This window comes from Vicugna pacos, chromosome 24, assembly GCF_048564905.1.
Source record: "Vicugna pacos chromosome 24, VicPac4, whole genome shotgun sequence".
Taxonomy (NCBI): Eukaryota; Metazoa; Chordata; class Mammalia; order Artiodactyla; family Camelidae; genus Vicugna; species Vicugna pacos.
In genome coordinates, this window is record NC_133010.1 from 25,523,802 (window position 1) to 25,543,414 (window position 19,613).

Below are 19,613 nucleotides of genomic sequence, written 5' to 3' on the forward strand. Positions count from 1 at the left end.
CTTCTGCAGTAGTTTCCAACCTTTCATTGTAGTTCCAGCTTTTCCCATTTTAGTGCACCCCTAGTCACTCACTAAACTAATCTTTCAAATATGTTTGCATCATGTCACTCTCTCCACAAGAGCCATCGATGACTCTCTCCAAATCTGTACTTGCAAGGTCTTTGGCATTCCTGGCTCATACCCTAAGACTGGTAGCCTTTCCTCCACGGCTGCTCATCCTGCACAGACATCTCCTTGGCATTGGTCCTGTATCCTGAGCTTTCCTTGCATCCTGAGTGCGCCCCACCCCTGTTGTCTCTTCTCCTCTGCTACCTGCCTTCCCACTTGGGTGTCCCCCATTTCATTCTCCTCTGCTACCCTCCAGAATGCTCCTCGAGTTCCAGGTCTTTTGTGAAGCTGTCTCCAGTTCTTCCAGCCCTCATTGCTTCTCATCCTTCTGACCTGATTTGCACCTGTTAGATCTTTAAATCTTTGGGCCTGATTTGCTCATCTGAGAAGTAAGGATAATACAAATCTCAGGTATATTAGGGTGAGAAAACATTTACACAGAGAGCTATTTATAGCTGCAGAGAGGAGCCTTTGAAATGTGAGCTTTATTACTGTTGTAACAATTCAAAGCAACTTCTTGTGACCCTTTTTTGTTCTCTCATTATATTACATAGAATTTTTTTTTCTTAACGGTAAAGCCATGTATTTTTCTTCTGTAGCAATATGCATGACATTGACTAGGTAACAAACACTCAAAATATTTTATTAGTCTCTAAATAAAATAATAAAGTTTGCTGATGATCATTTAATTCAGGCTTAAATCAACAGGGATGTTTCCATCAATGAGAAAAGAACATCAAATGCAGTCATGTCTAGAGATGAGCGGATGTTTTGCTGAAGCATGAGCCCCATCAACATTTTTGAGTTTCAGATTGACATGAACTGGGAATTCTGTTAGGGTCTCTCAAAACATCAGGTCAGAATAAGTTACTTTTTCGTTTTTGTATTGACATGGTCTTGCTAGTCCCTGGAGTTGGGGCAAGCATTACCTCCAAATAAAAACCTATTGTCTTAGTACATTGGCATCCAGGTAATTAGAAAAACTTTTATTTCAAATTATATTTCCTAACAACAACCAAAGTTAAAAAAAATGCTTCAAAAAAAGACAGAAAAGCAGGGAGGGGTGTAGCTCAGAGGGTATAGCTTAGCATGCACTTGGTCATGGGTTCAATCCCCAGTACCTCCGTTAAATATATAAATGAGTGAATGAATGAATAAAATTACCCCTCCCAAAAAGAGACAGGAAGGACAGAAGTAGAATAATTGTTAATACTGAATTTGAAGAGAAAAGAATGGAAGGGTCACTTCATTTACCTGCCCTTAACAAAGGCTGTAATTCTTTGAACACTAAGTTTTATTGTCGTATAATATTTTTATTGAAATACATTTTATTTCATTAGAAAATATGTGGGGGAAAATGTATCCTTTTTATTACCGTTAATAGTGTCACCAGATAGTATAGGGCACAATTCCTCAAACTTAGATATGCTCTATATCCCAAATTATGAATTCCTAGAACTTCTAAGAACAGGCACCAGGCCTGAGTTCCTGTGAGGTACTGTCTTCCCTGTTTACCTAACTCTTCTGGTATTTTGTTTTAGTTCATTTTATCTGTTCCTGACTTTTTAAAAAAGTTATATGAATTTCATTTAGGTTTTTCTGTTAACATTGCCGTGACGCCGTCCATTACAAGGCCTCCAGTATATTTTACTGAGTTTATTCTTGTAAGATAACCTCTGTTCCACATAATTTTGACAATCTCTCTTTTTTTAAATTTTATTCTCATTTGTACTACTTGAACGAAACCAAAGGCTTGGTTTTTCCTGTTTTTGCCTTCTTTTCATCTGTACAGAGATTAATGAGTGTTTTCAATTAAGAAGTATCATCACAAAATAACAGGACCACGCATCATAACGGTCTTGCTGCTGCGAGGAGCCTGATGGTGGCATCACAGGAAACATTTTCAGGGCAAAGAGGAGGAGCCTTAGGAGGCCCGTGTCAGTGCAGCTTCTGACTGTGATGAGCATTTTAGTCTCAGGGCCGCGAATCCAAATTCTCTTAGGCTCGTAACTTTTAAGAACACCTTGTTTTTCTTTGCTTTGAGGGAATTTGACATCAGCTCCTTCAACCTCTGACAAACAATTATTTTCATATTTATGTATTTTTTAGAGTCTGGACATTAGAGATCAACTTACTCCAACTTCCTCATTTTAGACGTGAGTCAACTGAGACCCAAGGGGTCAGTGAATTGCCCCAAGTGCGGTTTAACTACTAGACAGTCTTAAATCAGAACCCAGGCCCCCATCGGAACCAGTAATGTTTTTTCTGCAAAACTATTCTTAGCTCTACTTAGAATAGCTATAAATGTCCTTCGTCTGCCTGTTGGTAGCCCCTCAGGGAAACAAATGTGTACTCACTATGAGTTCTTTGGAAATTCTAAGCAGTCTTTCCAACCTGGGGAGATCTCACCAGCCCCTAAAGGGCTGTTCATACCCTCCACAAGCTCATAAAGCGTTTCTCCAGCCCCCCTCATCTAACCTTTATTGAGAGGTGTTTATCCAGCCATGAGTTGATGAACATTTATGTTGTTCTGTTTTTTGGTTATTATGATAATGATGCTCTTAATATTTGTGTACAAGCTTCTGAGTGACGTATTTTGAGTTCTCTCGGGTAAATACCTAGGAGTGAAATTGCTGGGTCGTATGGTAAATTTATCTGTGTTTAACCATAGACCTGCCAGACTCCTCAGAGTAGCTGTGTGATTTTTACATTCCCACCGGTCGTGTGTGAGGGTTCCAGTGTCCCCGTATTCTTGCCAGTGCTCGTTATTATCTGCCTTTGGATTTTAAGCATTCCAGTCGGTGTGAAGTGGTATCTTACCGTGATTTCAGCTTGCCTTTTCCTGCTGGCTAAGCTGTTGGACATCTTTTCATGTGCTTATGGACCATATGTGTATCTTTTTAGGAGACCTGTTTGTACAGATCCTTTGCCCACTTTTACTTGGATTACTTATTTTCTTACTGGGTTTTAACAGTTCTTTATGTATTTTAGATAGAAGTCTCTTGACATATATGTGATCTGCAGAAACGTTCTGCCATTTTGCGTGTTGTCTTTTTGGTCTCTCGATAATGCCGTTTAAAGCACGGAAGCTTTTCACTTTAATGTTTTACAGTTTGTCTGTATTTTCTTCTGCTGTTTTTGCTTTTGGTATCGTATCTGTGAAGCCATTGCCTAATCCAGTGTCGTGAATATGTACACCTATGTTTTCTTCTAAGAGTTTTGTAGTTTTAGCTCTTATATTTAGCTCCTTAATCTATTTGGATATAATTTTTGTATTTGGTATGAGATAGAAAACCAACTCCACCCTTTCAATGTGGGTGTTCACTTGTCCCAGCACCACTTACTGGAAAGATTGTTCTCACTGCCATTGAATTTTCCTGGCATTTTTGCTGAAAATCAGTTGACTGTAAGTGTGGGGCTTTCTTTCTGGACTCAGTTTGATCGCACAGATCTATACATCTGTCCTTTCGCCAATACCATGATGTCTTGATACTGCAGCCTTTAGATTGAGAAGTGTCAGTCATCTCCAACCACTTTTTAAACAATGTTTTTCTTTTAATTTAAAAAAAAATTGAGGGGAAGGCAATTCGGTTTTTATTTATTTATTTATTTATTTATTTATTTATTTATTTATTTATTTAAATTATTTATTTATTTAATTTTTAGTGGAGGCCCTGGGGAATTGAACCCGGACCTCATGCATGCTAAGCACGCGCTCTACCACTGAGCTCTACCCTCCCCCCTCCAACCACTGTTTGATTACTCACACCATCACCAAAAGATTCGATAACCCATTACCAAACTTATGCAAATTTATAAGTAGTACAGATATACTAGTTGATAAATAGGATAGGTACATGAATACACTAAACTGTGTATAATACAAAGTGTACTTACAAACTGAAGTTAGACGAATATGAGATAAACAGTGTTTCTAAAATACTATACCTTATTTTGTAGAAAATTGGCAAGTAAATTTCCATCTTCCCTGATGTCAAGTAGATTTTCCTGCCAACTAATCAAAAGGCGTTACATATTATAGATTTTAAAAAATGGCAACAAACTTTCCCAAATCTGTTGTAGTATGAATGAATAAAGCATTTTTAAGTATATTACTTCATCTGCATCACGTCTTTGTAAAGCGTCTGTTTTTGTGTGTATTTTTCCTAGGCACATTCAGTAGAAGTGCAGTAGCTCGTATGTATTCTTCTCCGGCATGCTTTTGTCACTCAGTGCTATGGTTATAAAATTCATCTGTGATGATGTATGTGGCTGTCATCCATTTTCAGTCTTCTTTGTATTTTATTGTGTGAATATAAAATAATTTATTAAACTACCTTTTTGTCTCCAGTGTATGAGTTTTATTTTAAAAAGCTGCTCTGCTGACCCCCGGTATGTATCTCCATATGAGCAGGAGTATTACTAGGGCATATACCTGAGATGGGGTTATTGGGTTGTGTGATACGTGTCTCTGTAACTTTACTAAATACTACCAAGTTATTTTCCAAAGTGGCTGTACCAGTTTATAGTCTCACAAGCAGTGTAGGAATTCTCGTTGCTCTATATCCTTCTTCATTTATTTCTGAAGAATAACAAAGTTTACTTCCAAGATGATCACTGAACTTTGTCTAATTGAGTGCAACCTTTTAGAGGAAAAACAGTGGTGAAATTCTTTTCTTTATAAGGACAGAATGGCCAAAATGGTTTTAAATTCCAGTTTTGAAAGGAAAATCAAGTACATGTATTAAAACCTTATGCCTCAATAGAGTTAAAAACCTATCAAGTTTAGAAAGAAATTTTTTGGTTTCCTTAAATATGTATCGATTTTCCCCCCTTCCAGTACCAGGGGCTGTTCCTACTGAATCCATCCAAGGAAGTACCTTTGAAGAGAAGATATTTCTTCAGTGGCGAGAACCAATTCAAACGTATGGTGTCATCACTTTATATGAGGTAGTGTATACATTTGTTAGTAATTTGACTTTTATTACAATTTCCATGATAGCTAGACTGTCTAGTATTTAAAGTAACATAGTGGCATCATGCCTTTTAAGAAGTTTAAGGCTTTCGGTAGTTACAACGGTTACTGTTCAGAAGCAAAAAAAATTAAAAATGAGTTTTTGAATGCTGTAATTTTCAGGCTGAATATTCATAATGATTTAGATGTTTCCAGAGTAGGTGCTCTTGTATGTAAAGATGCAACATACATTTTTAAAGTCACCTTTATCAAAAACAACGTGCTCCACAGTGTACATTATTCAGGAGGCAACCACAGAAGCGTGTTCCTACCAGCTATAAAATATTTGACTCCTGAATTATAGAAGAACGCTGATGATCCAATTAGCAGAGTCAATAGACATTGTCTCGGGAGTGACAACAGAGTAACATCTTTTGGTTTCTGCGCATTAGCAGAACAACCTTTAGACTTCTGTGACACGCTTCTGTCTATTGAGGCATATCAAGTGGTGGAATGATGGATCGCAGAGAAGAGTCTGATGAATTGTTCAAGGAAAAAGTACAGCAGCTGCGGTGACACTCATCATCACATCTTTGTGGGCCTGATTTCTCTGCCTATTGTCATAGAAACAGGCAGGTGCATTTTCCCCCCAAAGCTAGCATTTATTTGAATGCAAATTCAACCAAATTATATGTTGTTAGGTTTCTAAAATTCGCAGCCATTCTTCTTGTGGAAACTCTGAATACCTTTCAGAGCTACTGACAACGCCTGAGAAGCTTAGCTGTCAGACAGTCATCACTGGCAAGCCCTTTCCCTAACCCAGTTGGCCTCACAGCTATGTTTCCTTATACCTTTTGAAAACTGGTACTGAAATGCAAAAAAAAAAATCATTGTTAATTGAAAGCTACACAAAGAGAACAGAAAAAAGTTGATTTTCATCTTAAGTTATCGCTGCTGCCCATTGGCTGCCTCGTTGTCAGAGTCGAGTGTTACGAAAATGCATGGCTGTGCTTTTATAGACCTAAGTTTTATAATCAAATCAAACAAGTTAATATTTTTTTCCTCAGCGATCAGACTCTTTTAGAGAATATTTTTGGCCCCAGGACCATTTTTAGTTCTCAGTTTTGTGGATTCTTACCTAAGGATAACAGAGCACTTTACTAGACAAGAGTCAGTCTCTGAAATCAGCACGAAGTTCCAGGAAGTAAGTCCCCCGTCCTAAGAGCCACATGCTTACATCTGGACAGACAGAAAATAAAGGCCAGGTTCTTTCCTCCTCATCCCGCTAGTATGATTTCGTGTAATAAGTAACTTTGCCGTGAAAACAATAGAAAGCATAATTCAGAAGAAGAACCCATTCATCTCTGTGACTTCGGCAGCCAGGGTCCCCAGTTGAACACTGATCAAAGTGCTACTGCAAAGGGGAAGTGTGGCTATGTCATAAATCAGGATTTTAGAAATTAGATACAGGTAAAAAAAGTAGGTTGGGTTTTTTTTTCCTTTTTCTAGACACCAAAGAGAAAATGTCAAATGTGTGAATCAGGCTTAGGTGATTAAATATAAATTTCGGACTGCCGAATCTTTTCCCCTCTCTTCCTCGTGTTTTCTGGAAGTAGGGAGGAGGGAGCTCCAGATTCCTCAAGGTGGCCCTTCGATGGGGTGTGTGTGTGGAGCTCCCCGATAGCTAGGACACTGGGACTCCCAGCCTGTACCAGAGTCTGCAGGAGAGCTGGCTTCCTCCTGGGGCAGGGCTGATGATGAACCTGGCCCAGTCCCCTCCATGGAAGACCACAGCCTTCTGGGACAGACATGCTGAGGAAGTAAGAGTTGCCCAAAGGGGAACAGAGATCTTAGGAACAGGGTATTCATGGAAACACATTTGACTGGAAGGCAAGGTGAATTATCATAGTTGAAATAAAGCTTAGTAATAAATGATGTGGGTGTTTCTTGAGGGGCACATTTGGATAGTATAGGAGAGAAGGATAAACAGGCAGAATATTGTAGATGCTATAAGTGAACATGCTATGAGCTCACCTTATTCTCAGGTTTCCTCTTTACACTCTTATGAAAGAGACGCCAAATCATTAATGGTTGGGAAGTGCTGACGGCGTCTCTTGCCAGGAGTCATGGTAGCTGACGGCACTGAAGCATCTCATGGGCTTATTCTTTGTCCTCCCCTTTTTCCTCTCCTGATGTCCATCCTCAGTGTTCTCGAACTAGCCTTTCCTGTCTCTTCTCTCCACCTGGGGTCTAGCTCTGGTCCTTCTCAGGCCTTGCCTCCTGATCAGCTGTTTAATTCCATCCAAGTCATCTTCCGTACACTTGGGACTGATAACTACGCTTTTCCTCAGTAGCCGTCAAAATGTTTACTCTATCAAATTATAAATGCAATGTTGTTTTCTGAAAGACTCTTTTAAATACAGAAGTATTCAAGATAAAATATCCTTGCTTCCCAAATTCACTTTTCAAAGGTAACTCCTGTCAAAACTCGATGCCTGTGCTTCCAAAATTTTATAAGGCAGAAATTTATAGTGCAAGTCACTTGTGAATATGGATGGATAAAATCTAATAAATGCTGGCAAACCCAGCATTTTATTACAAGAATAATATGCCATATAAGACCCCCTCCACATCATACAGAAATAAATGCCAAATAGATTCATGGTCTAAACACGAAAATTAAACTATAGGAACATGATAAGAAAAATAAGAAAGACGCTTTTGTGATACTCCCTGACATAAAACCTAGAAGTCATTTAAAAAGGATTGATAGATGCGTTTGTAGAAGAATTTAACCTTCTGAATGGTAGAAGAGACCATAAAGAAAGTCTAAATACAAAGAGAAGACTTGGGGAAACCATTTCCCACATTAGTAGCAGTCCACGGGCTGGTGGCTGTTATTACAATGCACTTGATACGCATATGAAGTAGACAAAACGCTCCATTAGAAAAACCGGATGAAGACTAAGAGGAGTCAGTTCATAGAAAAGATCCAAGGGCATGTAAGTGTATGAAAAGGATTAAGAAATGAAATAAGACAAATGCTACGGAAAGCTGAAGTTCGTAGCATATCCGGTGTTAAGCAGGGATGCGGAGAAATGTGTGTACGCACCAAGTGCTGATGGGAGCATTCGTCTTGCAGCCCCTTATGTAGACGATTTGGGAGTATGCATCAAAACGCAGACACGGCTTCTCAAGCCTGTTGAAGGAAGTTTATCCGTCATGAATATGCCCAGATACACAGGGATATGTGTTCAAGTATTTTCCTTGCACCTCACTAATTTTACTAGCTCTTGATTGCTTAGTGAGTAAGCTCCAGACTCCTGGTCACAAGAGTCACATGCCAACAAGCTTTCCAAAAAAGAAAAACAAAAGAACAGAAAACATTTTATGTGCACAAGGTACTGGAAGAAGACCAAACATAAAAGATTCTCTCCCTTCTCTGCTAGAAGCAAGCAGTCCTACCAGCAGCTAATTATAGAGGAGAATGAAACTAGGACCGAATCTCAGCCCTCGATGCCGTGTGTGGTGTTGTCGGGCACGTAGTAAAGTAGAAAGGCCTGGGTCGTTGGCTAGGGCACTGATGGATGGACAGTTGCAGACACCCCGAGATGCCCACCGTGGAGAAGGGGCTCAGTGAATCCCCATCAGCTAAGGCAGGTTATCAGGTAGAAGGAAGTAGAACTTGGGGGCCCCGCTTGGTGTCAGTAATGAAGGCCTTCTGTGCTATAACCCCAGTTTATGCTGATTACTGCAGCTCCCATGAATGTCACCTGGCATTAACGACCCACGTATGTGGAGTTTTCTTCTCTCCGAGAACTTTCTGCTCTGGCACACCTGCTTCTGCCCAGCTCCTCCGTTCCTCCCGACGCCCTCCCCCTGGTGCGCCTGCTCCTCTTGCAGTGTTTTCGTCAAATTCTGTACTTGTCCCTGAAGTATTTTAGGTCCTCTCCTCCCCTGCAATCAGACATACTTGTTCATTCCTTTGATGGCGTGGACCGCCATTGGAGGACTGTGTTTAACGCTGGCGTTCAGCCGACTCACACTCCCTGGAAGACTGGTTCCCTTCCTGGTCAGGGTCTGTGTGCTGTGCTGTTTTGGTTCTCCGTGAATGTCTCCATTCACAATTTAAGACTTAGGTAGAGGAAGGGAAGATGATTTTGGAGCATTTCAGGCACCTGCCTACAAATCAGGAATCATCCAACGTAAGAGGCAGTTGACTGCATCTCGCCTAAGCTAACCCCACGTATGGTGTTGGCATGTCGGTTTGCTTTCTGTTTGGGCATCCCATGAATTCCCTGGGTGCACCCTGGAGCAGCAGTGTTCTCAGTGGCGGCATCATTAAAATCGCCTTGGCCCTCAGGCAGCGAAAACGTCCAAGTGTGAGCTCAGTTCTAGATGTGCCTTCTGGGACCTTCCCGCTGCTCTTCCACAGCCTCGCACCTAGGAGGCATTTAGTAAACACGTGCCCAATGAAGGAATGAAAAACTAAATACCAAAAGGACACGTGGCATGTGGGTATGAGCGTGGAGCCAGGTGCTCCTCAGAAGTACGGCTCAGGTGACCGGGTGCTCGCTGCACATCAGCTCTGCACGGGTGGTGGAATTCTAGAGTCAAGGTCACCCGTTCCTAAGGAACTTTTTTATCCCTGGAATTCAGACTCCCAGGTCTCTGGGGGAATCCATGAATTTTCTGACATTTTATGTCCACCGAGACACAACCTGTGTGCTTGTTAAGGTTTGTTAGGGGTGAGGGAGTGGATGCATTATTTTTAAGAGGGCGTAGTGTATATGTGCATTGTTAATGGGCTGGGGAGAGAGGCTCTGTGCTTTTTAATGAATTACCAAGGGCTGTGACCGAAAGACAGTTCAGAACCCCGCAAGTCCGAGGCTACAGGTGAGGCCAAGCCCATCAGCCCCAGTGAAAGAGCAAGCCTTTGATAAAGCATTTGCTTTCTGCTCTGTGGGCTGTGCTGGTGGAGTAAACATCTTCCTCGCCGTGGGATGAGTGTTTACGCCAGTGCCTGCACGCACCTGCTCTCCCCGGGAGTCTTTGGGAAAATATACACTGAGTGCCAAATATTTACTGGTCACAGCGGGATCTGAAAGAAGAAAGTATCAGTCACTCATCAGAAAGCAGATGCAATTATATGAAGAGTTTCCATTCCTTTGGTGTATTTAAATCATGACTGAAGGCTGCGAAGAGCTCTCACAGCACTCCATGATTTATTGCCAATTGGATGGTAGGAACACAGGCAACAGCCACTGGCATTTAGCGGGGCCAGTGGTTGTCGGCACAGGCTTTGGAAGGCTTTATGGACAAGCAGACTGGGGCTCCGGCCTGAGACCGAGATGGGCGCTTTTGGGGTTCCTGTCGTGAACTCCCAGCAGCACCTTTGAAAGCATTTCCTTCTTGAAACCCTTTTTTCCTTTGATTTCTGACAGCTGTCTTCCGGCTTTCTTCCTGCACTCCGGTTCTTTTCATTCGCTTCTCCTTCTCTGCCCCATATTAAATATCAGTATTTCCCCAGTGACGTCATCCCTTCCTGAACCGTAATATCCCAAAGCTGCCCACCCCCAAGTCTCGGCTTCCACCCAGCCCTGTCCTATGCGGTGTCGTACATGGTGTATCCATGTGACTGTCACACGCATCTCAAATGTGATATGCCCACCACCCAACAGTTAATTCCCCCCCGTTTATTCCGTCCCATTTCCGTGAATAGGGTCATCTTTTGCTCAAGCTCAAATCATGGCCCTCATCCTTGATTCTCCCATCTTTCTCCACACCCAGTCTGTCTCTGAGTTCTGTCCATTCTGGCTCTGAAATATGCCGATTCTCTTCGTGCATTTCTCCCATCGGGGGCTCACCTGAGTCCACGGCGCTGCCTTCTGTGCCTGTGCCGCAGCCTTACCCACGGCCTCTGCCGCAGCTCCTAGTGGTCTCCCTCCCACCTGCAGTGGCCCCTGCTAGCAAATCAGCCCTCCACGTGGCAGCCAAGGTGATATTTTTATAAGGGGAATCAGATCATTTTATTTTCATACTTAAAGTGTTCAAGGCTTCCGGTTGTGTCTCCCCATTTTCTACCTTGGGGTAGGGATTGCTGCGTGATGTGGCCCTGCCCACGTCTCCAGCCTCCAGGGACCACGCCCACCTCGCTCCCGGGCTGCCCCACCCAGGCCTCCTTTCTGTGCATCAGCCATGCCTAGGACGCTCCTGCCTCATGGCCTTAGTTTATGTTGTTCTTCCCTCAAACTCCTGGCATGGCTGATTCCTCAAATTCACTGTCTTCTCTTGGGGCAGGGGTTGGGGGGAACCCTTCCCCAGCCATTCTAAGTGACTATGTATGTACCCCTCTCCCTCACAATACTCTACCTTAGCACCCTGTTTGTTTCTTCCATGGAACTTAGTGTTTAAAAATTATTAACTTACTGGATATCACCCCAGCTCCTCCCTACCGCAGTCCAGATTCTTAGCTCCTTGAGGGCAGGACTCTGTCTGCCTGCTGACCACAGTGCTTGCAGAGTCAAAGTGCATCAGTGTTTGAATGGCTTGAATGACTCTGAATTCATGGAGGAAACGGAACAGAATTAACCCATTACGTTCCAGGCAAGTGGGAGGTTCATGAGCAAAAGCAGAGTCAGAAAAGCCCAGTGTTTGGGGGCAGTAAATCTTTATCCCTGACCAGGACAGAAGAAAATAGAATGCCCCTGTGTCAAGGATTCAGAAGTAAGTTTGGAGAAGAAAGTGTAGACAGGTCTTAAGCATGAAGCTCAGAAATTTAAACTGTGTCCCGTAGCGAATATTCGTGTCCCAGTGAAGTGTTCAGTAAGGCAGTAAGATGAGCAGGGTTAGCTCAGCCCTGGCGGGAAGTACCAGCCCTCGTTCTGATCATCCTGCATCATGACTGCTGGGCCGTGTCTCTCCTTCCCCACCAGGCTCGTACCTCCTCCTGGGCAAGTACCGTGTCTGAGTCACCACTTGAGACCTCAGCCCCAGGCACAGGGCTTGGCACACAAGAGATGTGCAACGAAGATGCTGTGAATGAGTGAATTAATCAACAGTTGTCAAAGCTTAGATCTGCTTTCTCTGAGCCACGCTGTCCTCTGGGGCTATCGGGGGGAGATCAAAGAAAGCAGCTAAGTGCGCAGCAGTGACGTGGCTGAAGTCCCCTCGACGGCAGCCGGGGCTGGACGTGGTCTTGTCTCTTGACTCGGGGGGGATGCCTGCTAGAGGGTTAACAGCAGAGATGCTGCCTCTGGTGATGTCATGCACAGCGGTGATTAATATACACAGCAAACATTTTCTTGCCAAAGCTTAGTTGATTCAATCTAAATACTCCTTCTGAGAGGGCTCCTTAATTATAATGACATGGTATAAATATAAGAAGAAAGAATGTCAGTTATCACTTCGTATAATAACAGTGTTAGTGTTCATGCACATAAATTATAAGTAACTTTAACCTACTTAAAAGCAAGGAAAGTGCTCAGTTTTGCAATTTAAAACTTTTGAATATGCCACGTTTAAAAATTATGTCATTACAACCAGTAAAAGTTAGTAATCACCACTAAAATGCATGTTCTCGAATAGTTGATGAACTACTTAGAGCGAAATTCTCCACAAAATCATTTGAAAGGGCACATTTAAAGACACCTCTGTTACATTTATTTTCACACAGTCCAGACTCACCCAGCATGCTTTGAACACCCTTTATGTGGCAAACATCACGGAAGCTTCCAGAGCTGCACTGTCTGAAATGGCAGCTCCTAGTGACACAGGGCAACTTAAATTTAAATTTTAGTGACTTAAAGTGACTCACAGACATAGAAAACAAACTTACGGCTACCAAAGATGGCAGGTGGGTAGGGATAAATTAGGAATTTGGGATGAGACAATACCCCCTACTGTGTATGAAATGGATAAACAGCAAGGTCCTTCTGTGCACCACAGGAGACTATAATCAATACCTTGTAATAGCCTACCACGGAAAAGAATCTGCAAAAGAATATATATATGTGTGTATAACCAAATCACTTTGCTGTACACCTGAAAAGTACACAGCAGTATAAATCGACCATACTTCAATTAAAATAATAATAAAAGTGAAATAAAACATTCCATTCCTCAGTCTCACCAGCCACATTTTGAGCGCCCTGCAGCCGCTTGTGGCTGGTGGCTTCCGCACTGAACAGCGCAGAGTAGGACATCCCCATCGTGACGACAAGTTCTGCCGGGCAGCATCGCTCTACAGAGAAGAGCAGACAGGACACGTCAGAGACACCGCCGTCACAGCGTCAGGAGCCGCTGACGCGTGTCTCGGATTTATTTTTGGAGCAGATGTCTTTGCCCTCATTGATGACAACGCTTAAAAGTGCCCTTGTTCCCAGTGGACAATAATCTGTTCGGTGCAGAATCAGGCCCTGGCCCCTGGGTGAGAGACAAGCCCCCCCACCCCATCGCCGGGTCCTTATCTGTTGGAGCTACTTGTGTGTTGTGTTATTTTGTTTTAAGCCGGCTATAAAGTAGTTTTCCAACATGACATTTTGAAAGCAAACAACTCTGAGGTGTTAGCTTAAACCTGAACTCATTCTTTATGTTCTAATCTACTGGCTTTCAGATCCTCTGTCTATAAAAGTAATAACTCACAGCAGTTTTGGCTGAGTTCCTGTGCCCCTTCACTGGATCCAGGGTTTGAAGAGTCTAAGTGGGCTGGGGAGTCCATCTGAAGGTGCCTGACAGCGCGTACATCAGAGGCATCTCTTTATTGGATAAAGATGCAGTTGTGGTCCATCTGCTCCAGATGTTTTATCACAGTCTTCCTCTCTTACAGATCACCTACAAAGCCGTCAGTTCCTTTGACCCAGAAATAGATTTATCCAATCAAAGCGGAAGAGTTTCAAAACTGGGAAATGAAACCCACTTTCTCTTTTTTGGACTGTATCCGGGAACCACGTACTCCTTCACCATCCGAGCCAGCACAGCTAAAGGCTTTGGACCTCCAGCAACAAGTCAGTTCACCACCAAAATATCAGGTATTACACACTCACGGGCTATGCCTTTTACCAGAAGTAGCATTTTGGTACTTTTTCATTCCCATGGTCAAGTATGCAAAGCTCACCCCAGCGTACACATCAGTTAATATTTTGGGGTAGATGATAATCAGGCTCATGGAATTCAGTGAAATACTACAAAGATTTATAATGTGGGAGCTTAAGATCATCGTCCAGTGTTGGGAAGTAGGCACTGTTGGAACAGTGTGCATGGGAGGACTTGGACGTAAGTGGACGATTCTGTGCTGAGACTCTTACCCCTGGCAGTCCCAAGTTCCCAGCACAGCAGTGTTGGAAAAGTCTCTGTAACGAGCCACAAACGATGGAGTGCTCGCTGAGCAGAGAGACGGCCTTCTGTGAAGTCCCTTCTGGAAGGCTCGGCCATCCATGGGACCTTCACCGTTAGAGGTTTCACGTCCAGGAGAGAGAGGCCACTGCAGAGGGAGCTGGCCACCAGGCGCTTGAGTCCTCCAGCTTCTTTCTCATAGAGACACAATTATGTCGTCCAACAAAAGACATAATTTGGGAAATATTTCTGGTCCTGTGCAACTGTGCAGAAAATGCCTTTTGCTTCAGACTAGAGGAAATGGAGTTGCCATCTGGCGTGGGATGTGTCCCAGCAATAAACACAATTCCACCGACATTTTCCTGTTCCATTTCCCCCACCTCTGGCTCCGAGCAGGGAAGTCGTTGAGCTGGGGCTTCGACTGTTTCGGTCGGGGGTGGGTGAACAGGAGGCGGGTGAGGGAGGGAAGTCTTCTTATGCTTCAGGGTGAGCTAAGTAATATTCAGCCGGATTTTTATGTCTGTTGTCCCTCTTCCCTAGTTTTGTGAAAGTTTTCTTTAGAATTGAAGGAAGGGAAGCTCGGCTAGAGTGCTGTAAGCCTTCTGCTGGGGTTTGAGGGACGGAGGTTTGGAGTTTTGCTTTTCGTTGTGTAAGGTTTTGTTTATGAGCACAAACTTACCTTGAAATGTACTATACACTCAGTGTTTGATCAAAGCATTAACTTAGAAAAGCAATCTGGGGAGTGGGAGATGAGGAAGGCGCACCTGGGAGGTCAGGGTGGCTCAGGTCGCACAGACAACGAACAGGAAACCTCTGGGCCCAGAGTCGGAAAACATGGAGTTTAGGTACCATTTTTCCAGGTACTTCCCTTCGTATCTTGTTCCAGTGAATTTATGCCTGGATGTAAATTAAGATAATATTATCTGATGTATGGCTTTATCCTGAGATTTAGAGAGGAACTGTGTGGCAGTCACCGATACCTCCAAGCCCCCGTTTTTTGGTAATTTCTTCCTATGGAAACCACGTTTCAAAGGTTATTAACTCTAAGAAGCTGTTCGTTTAGGAAAAAAGTAGTTCATTTTTTTTCCATTTGTGTTTGATGAAAATTCTGGCTGATACGCATCTGGCCACTTAGCCCACCGAGTTCAGCAGTTCTCTCCAGAAGCAAAGATGGTGGGCATTTTAAATGGCCCACCAGGCTCATCCAGAATCACTATCTGATTTTGATCGTTCAAGAAAATTACAGTTTATGGCCCCCTATTTTCTACTTTCATGGACCTCAGAGAACTACTCTCTGTACAGAATGTAATTCTGTATTACGAATTAAAGTTAATTCTTAATAGAATTAGAGTTAATTTTCAATGCTGAGAAAATCTAATAAATGGACCTAAGATAGAACCCATGTCCTTTACATAAAAACCTTTTATATGTAGGAGATTTAAAACACCGTATTTGGGAAAAAAGATCCCTAGCGTTCTCATCGGCTACCTATCTATATGCGAGGGTCTGAAAGAGACGAGGTCCCCCCTCCCACACACTTACCACAGCCTTCAGGAAATGAGGGCTCTTGTCCACCGTGATGACAAAATTACTGAAGAACTCTCTGTCTTCTCGTAATGAGACCTAACAACCCAGAAAACAGAGAATGCCAGGAAACGGCCTTGGAAGTAGAGTTCACCCTGGAAAGAGGACTGATATTTATAGAATTGTATTTGCCTGGCTTTCTTTTTCTGTTACCTCTTTGAATTCCCATAAGTGTCCTGGAGGGTAATTTCTCCTGTTTTGAAAGGTGAATAAACTGAAGCTTCAGAGATAATGTACCTAAGCTCTCATGCTAGTTGAAACAAAACAGCAGAAAGTCAAACCCAAGCCTTTCTTAATTCAACTCAGAATCTTTTCCATGGCCATGCTTTCCCAGAGAGCCCGCAAGTGGTCAGTAATTCCAGCCAGCCTCTCTGGCTCCTAACGTCCTCTTCAAATCTCTGGATGGATCTCTGATACACCAGAAACCTTGGCTTAGATGAGAGAACTGTGATGTTCAGTTTTATGATCCTAGTAATTATTTCTTAAATTTACCATCAATTTTTTTTAAGAAAAGCGTATGTAAAGAAAAACACAGAATTTATAAACATACAGCTGGGTGAGTTTTCACAAGCTGGTTACATCCATTGAACGAGAATCCGAACTGAGCAGCAGAATCACTAACACCTCCTAAGACCCCTGCATGCTCCCCGCCAGCTTGCCCTCAGCATCACGAAGGCGGCCGCTGCTGGCTTCAGCAGCTGGCCTCCGTGTTCTGGGTCTGGTAGACACAGGGAAGCTGTGCCTGGTGGGTTCGTGTCTGTAGTTGAAACTAAGTGCGCCGTGTTCTCGATGCTCTTGGTCAATGGAAGTAGAAAGAAAACGGAAAGGTAAACCGGAAATAACGAGTGTCCCATCTCTGCACCGTCCCCAGCGCCCTCCATGCCGGCATACGAACTGGAGACCCCTCTGAATCAAACCGACAACACGGTCACGGTCCTGCTGAAGCCTGCCCACAGCCGAGGCGCACCTGTCAGGTAACCAGCCGAGGAGGGATGGTTTTAGGTGAAAACTGAACTCAACCTGGTTAACTTCTCAAAGCATGTGCTTTCTAGGGATTTGCCACAAACCTTGGTCAGCATGTAAACCCATATACGTATTAGCTCTCTTTGAAAGAAGGGACTGAGGACAAGGAGAGAGGGCTTTGATGTGTAGTGATCAAGTATTGTGTGAGGAGTTGGATTCTGATGCAAAGTGTTGTTCCTTAAAGATAATGAACAGGAACCCCAGTCTGTTTGGAGGTGACTTTACTCCTAAAAGGTAAATGTTTGCTGGAATTTAGCTACCCATGTGCAAATGGCATTGGCATCCTGAGGCCTGTCTTTTAAATGGACCTTTGTGGGGTGTTTTTGTTTGTTTTGTCCACATGGAGTTTTAAGCCCTTAACCTTCAGTAAACTGGCTAATTTATCACTTGAATATGTAGTGCATAGCTGTCTTTTTAAAAAGAAACAGGTGATTGGAGAGACCACTGTGAAGTCTTTATTTGAACAGATTTCAGATTATTACCACCTTGTAGGGCCCACTCCTCAGTCCATGATGATTTATATAGCTAAGAAACTACAAAGTGTAACTTTCACAGCGAATGAATAAAATAAATGTATTCTTCCCAAGAAGAAGCAAAGGTTTGCCTGAACGACTCCTGACGATGAACTTGGCATAAGCTCATTATCTACATAAATGAAATTTCTGCTTATTGCAGAGGGATTTGGATCCTTTGTACTATCAGAACAGATTCCCTTCAAAATAATCTATTACTTCAAATAGTGCTCTCCAAGGAAACATTTACATTCACATTTAAGGCTGTCTGGGGTTTGTTTCCCTGTTCCTTTTGTAGAATTTTATTTCATTAACCTTTTGAAACCTGGTTCTGTTTGATCACGTTTTCATTGCAGTATCAAAGGGTGACCATTTGGACTTTGTTCTGCCTGAGAAGATATACACATATTTCAGGTCACAGGCTCCAGATTAAAAAACAGACAAGCCTCAGTTAATAAAGAATTCAAATTAAGGTGATATCACGAAAAATTTTATTTGAAGACCTACAAAAGGTCATGAAACAGTTTTAGTTCACCCTGTTCTGCAGGTCAGCAGACCAGCCCATGTCAGGACTTAGGGTTGCCAGTCGGAGGTGCAGCCAGTAAGAAGACTCTGACATACGTAAAAACTCTATTCCAAGTGTCAGATGCTATTTCTTCGAGAAAAGTGATGCCTCTGACACTGCGCAGGCCCTTCAGGATGGTCTGTGTGGTTCTGAGGGGTTGTGCTAGCTGAACAACGCCAGGCACATCCCCCTTAGATGGGCGTCCAAGACCCGAGTGCACCTACAGCTGTGGGTCAGACTTTTTTCACTCCAGAAAGCTGAACCATTATTGAATGAAAACTGACACTCTGACCATGGCCTCGAGAGCATCTTTTTTTTTTTCAGATCAATTTAACAGTTGTCCAGACTCAGCAGTAGCCGACCATTAGAACAAGAGTCAGTGTTCTACTGCAGAACGTCATGATAGAGTGAGGGGCTAGAGATTGCTCACACTCAGTGCTTCCAAACTGAAGGAAGCAGGAACCCTAACCATTGCTCCAGTGTTCTTCTCTATTCTTATAAAACCTCCTTTTCACAGTTACTACTCTTGTTGCTTCTTTGCTTCAGACCCTTCCAGTCACACTTCCATCCACATTTTTGTCTAGATCTTTCCAAGCCTCAGTTTCCGAGTAGTGTTTCTTTGGGCAGTCCACGTTAGCCCCTCCCCCAGTTCCCCTTCCCCGAGCCTTTTATAGTGTCACTGGAGTCCCAAAGTACCATTCACACTTCCCATCATCTGCTTTTCTAAGACACTATTTTGTTGTCTTCTTTTATGCTTTTCTAGTCATGTTTGGAGACTTTGCAGCCTTACTGCTTAGTTAGTTGCAGACATCCTCAGGCTTTTGATTCTCGCATCTATGAAAGTACAGATTCAGACGCTGGTCAGAGTGTTCAAACACAGGTCTCACATCAGAGTGTCACCAGCCCACTCTCTGACTCTGCGAGGATTTCTGTTTGTCTTGTCACACCCTCTCTCATACTTGTCATGTGCCCAGTTTTCCAAGTCCAGCACTGCCTTGCTTTTATTCAGCCTCATCTTGCTATTAAGTAAGTGCTCCTGGCATTTTCCAGGGTCGTTTTGCATCCTGCCTCTGTTATGCCTCCTTCCACAATGTTAGCATCTTGAGATGAACAAGTTTACTGTCTGTGTCCATCATCGAAATCTCAGGTGCTGGAGTCATGGACAGTTCTCGGGGCACACAATTCAGTAAGCGTCACAGGGAAGTCCACTGCAGGCGCCACCATTACTGGAAGGATGCTTGTCTTACTTAACTGGCTGAATTTTTTTGGCACAAATTTGAGAGAGGAAATTATCTCAAACTCACCTGTCAAAAATATTTTTTGCAGAAAAGTGAATATTCTTTTCAAGAGATTCATTATCATAGTACAGCATAATGGGACTGATTATCCATTGAGTAGATGGAAGACCGATATATCTAAAAAGACGAGTTTGGAAAAAAAAAAAAAGGTCCATAATACTCTCAATCTAAATGGGGTATATGAAAATTTTCAATTTCATTTAATGTTTAGAGAAATAAGAACTCTGATTAGGGAA

The 19,613-nt window shown here is 42.9% G+C and overlaps 1 protein-coding gene across 6 annotated transcripts in view; it reads left to right on the forward strand.

Moving 5' to 3' along the window:
• PTPRM (protein tyrosine phosphatase receptor type M) overlaps positions 1 to 19,613 on the forward strand; it is a 643,552-nt gene that overhangs the window by 385,837 nt on the left and 238,102 nt on the right. For all 6 annotated transcript variants that reach the window (XM_072949242.1, XM_072949243.1, XM_072949238.1 and 3 more), the window contains 3 exons: positions 4,949 to 5,058; positions 13,890 to 14,091; positions 16,851 to 16,953. In XM_072949242.1, coding sequence (XP_072805343.1) covers positions 4,949 to 5,058; positions 13,890 to 14,091; positions 16,851 to 16,953 — 415 coding nt within the window. The remainder of the gene's footprint in view (positions 1 to 4,948; positions 5,059 to 13,889; positions 14,092 to 16,850; positions 16,954 to 19,613) is intronic.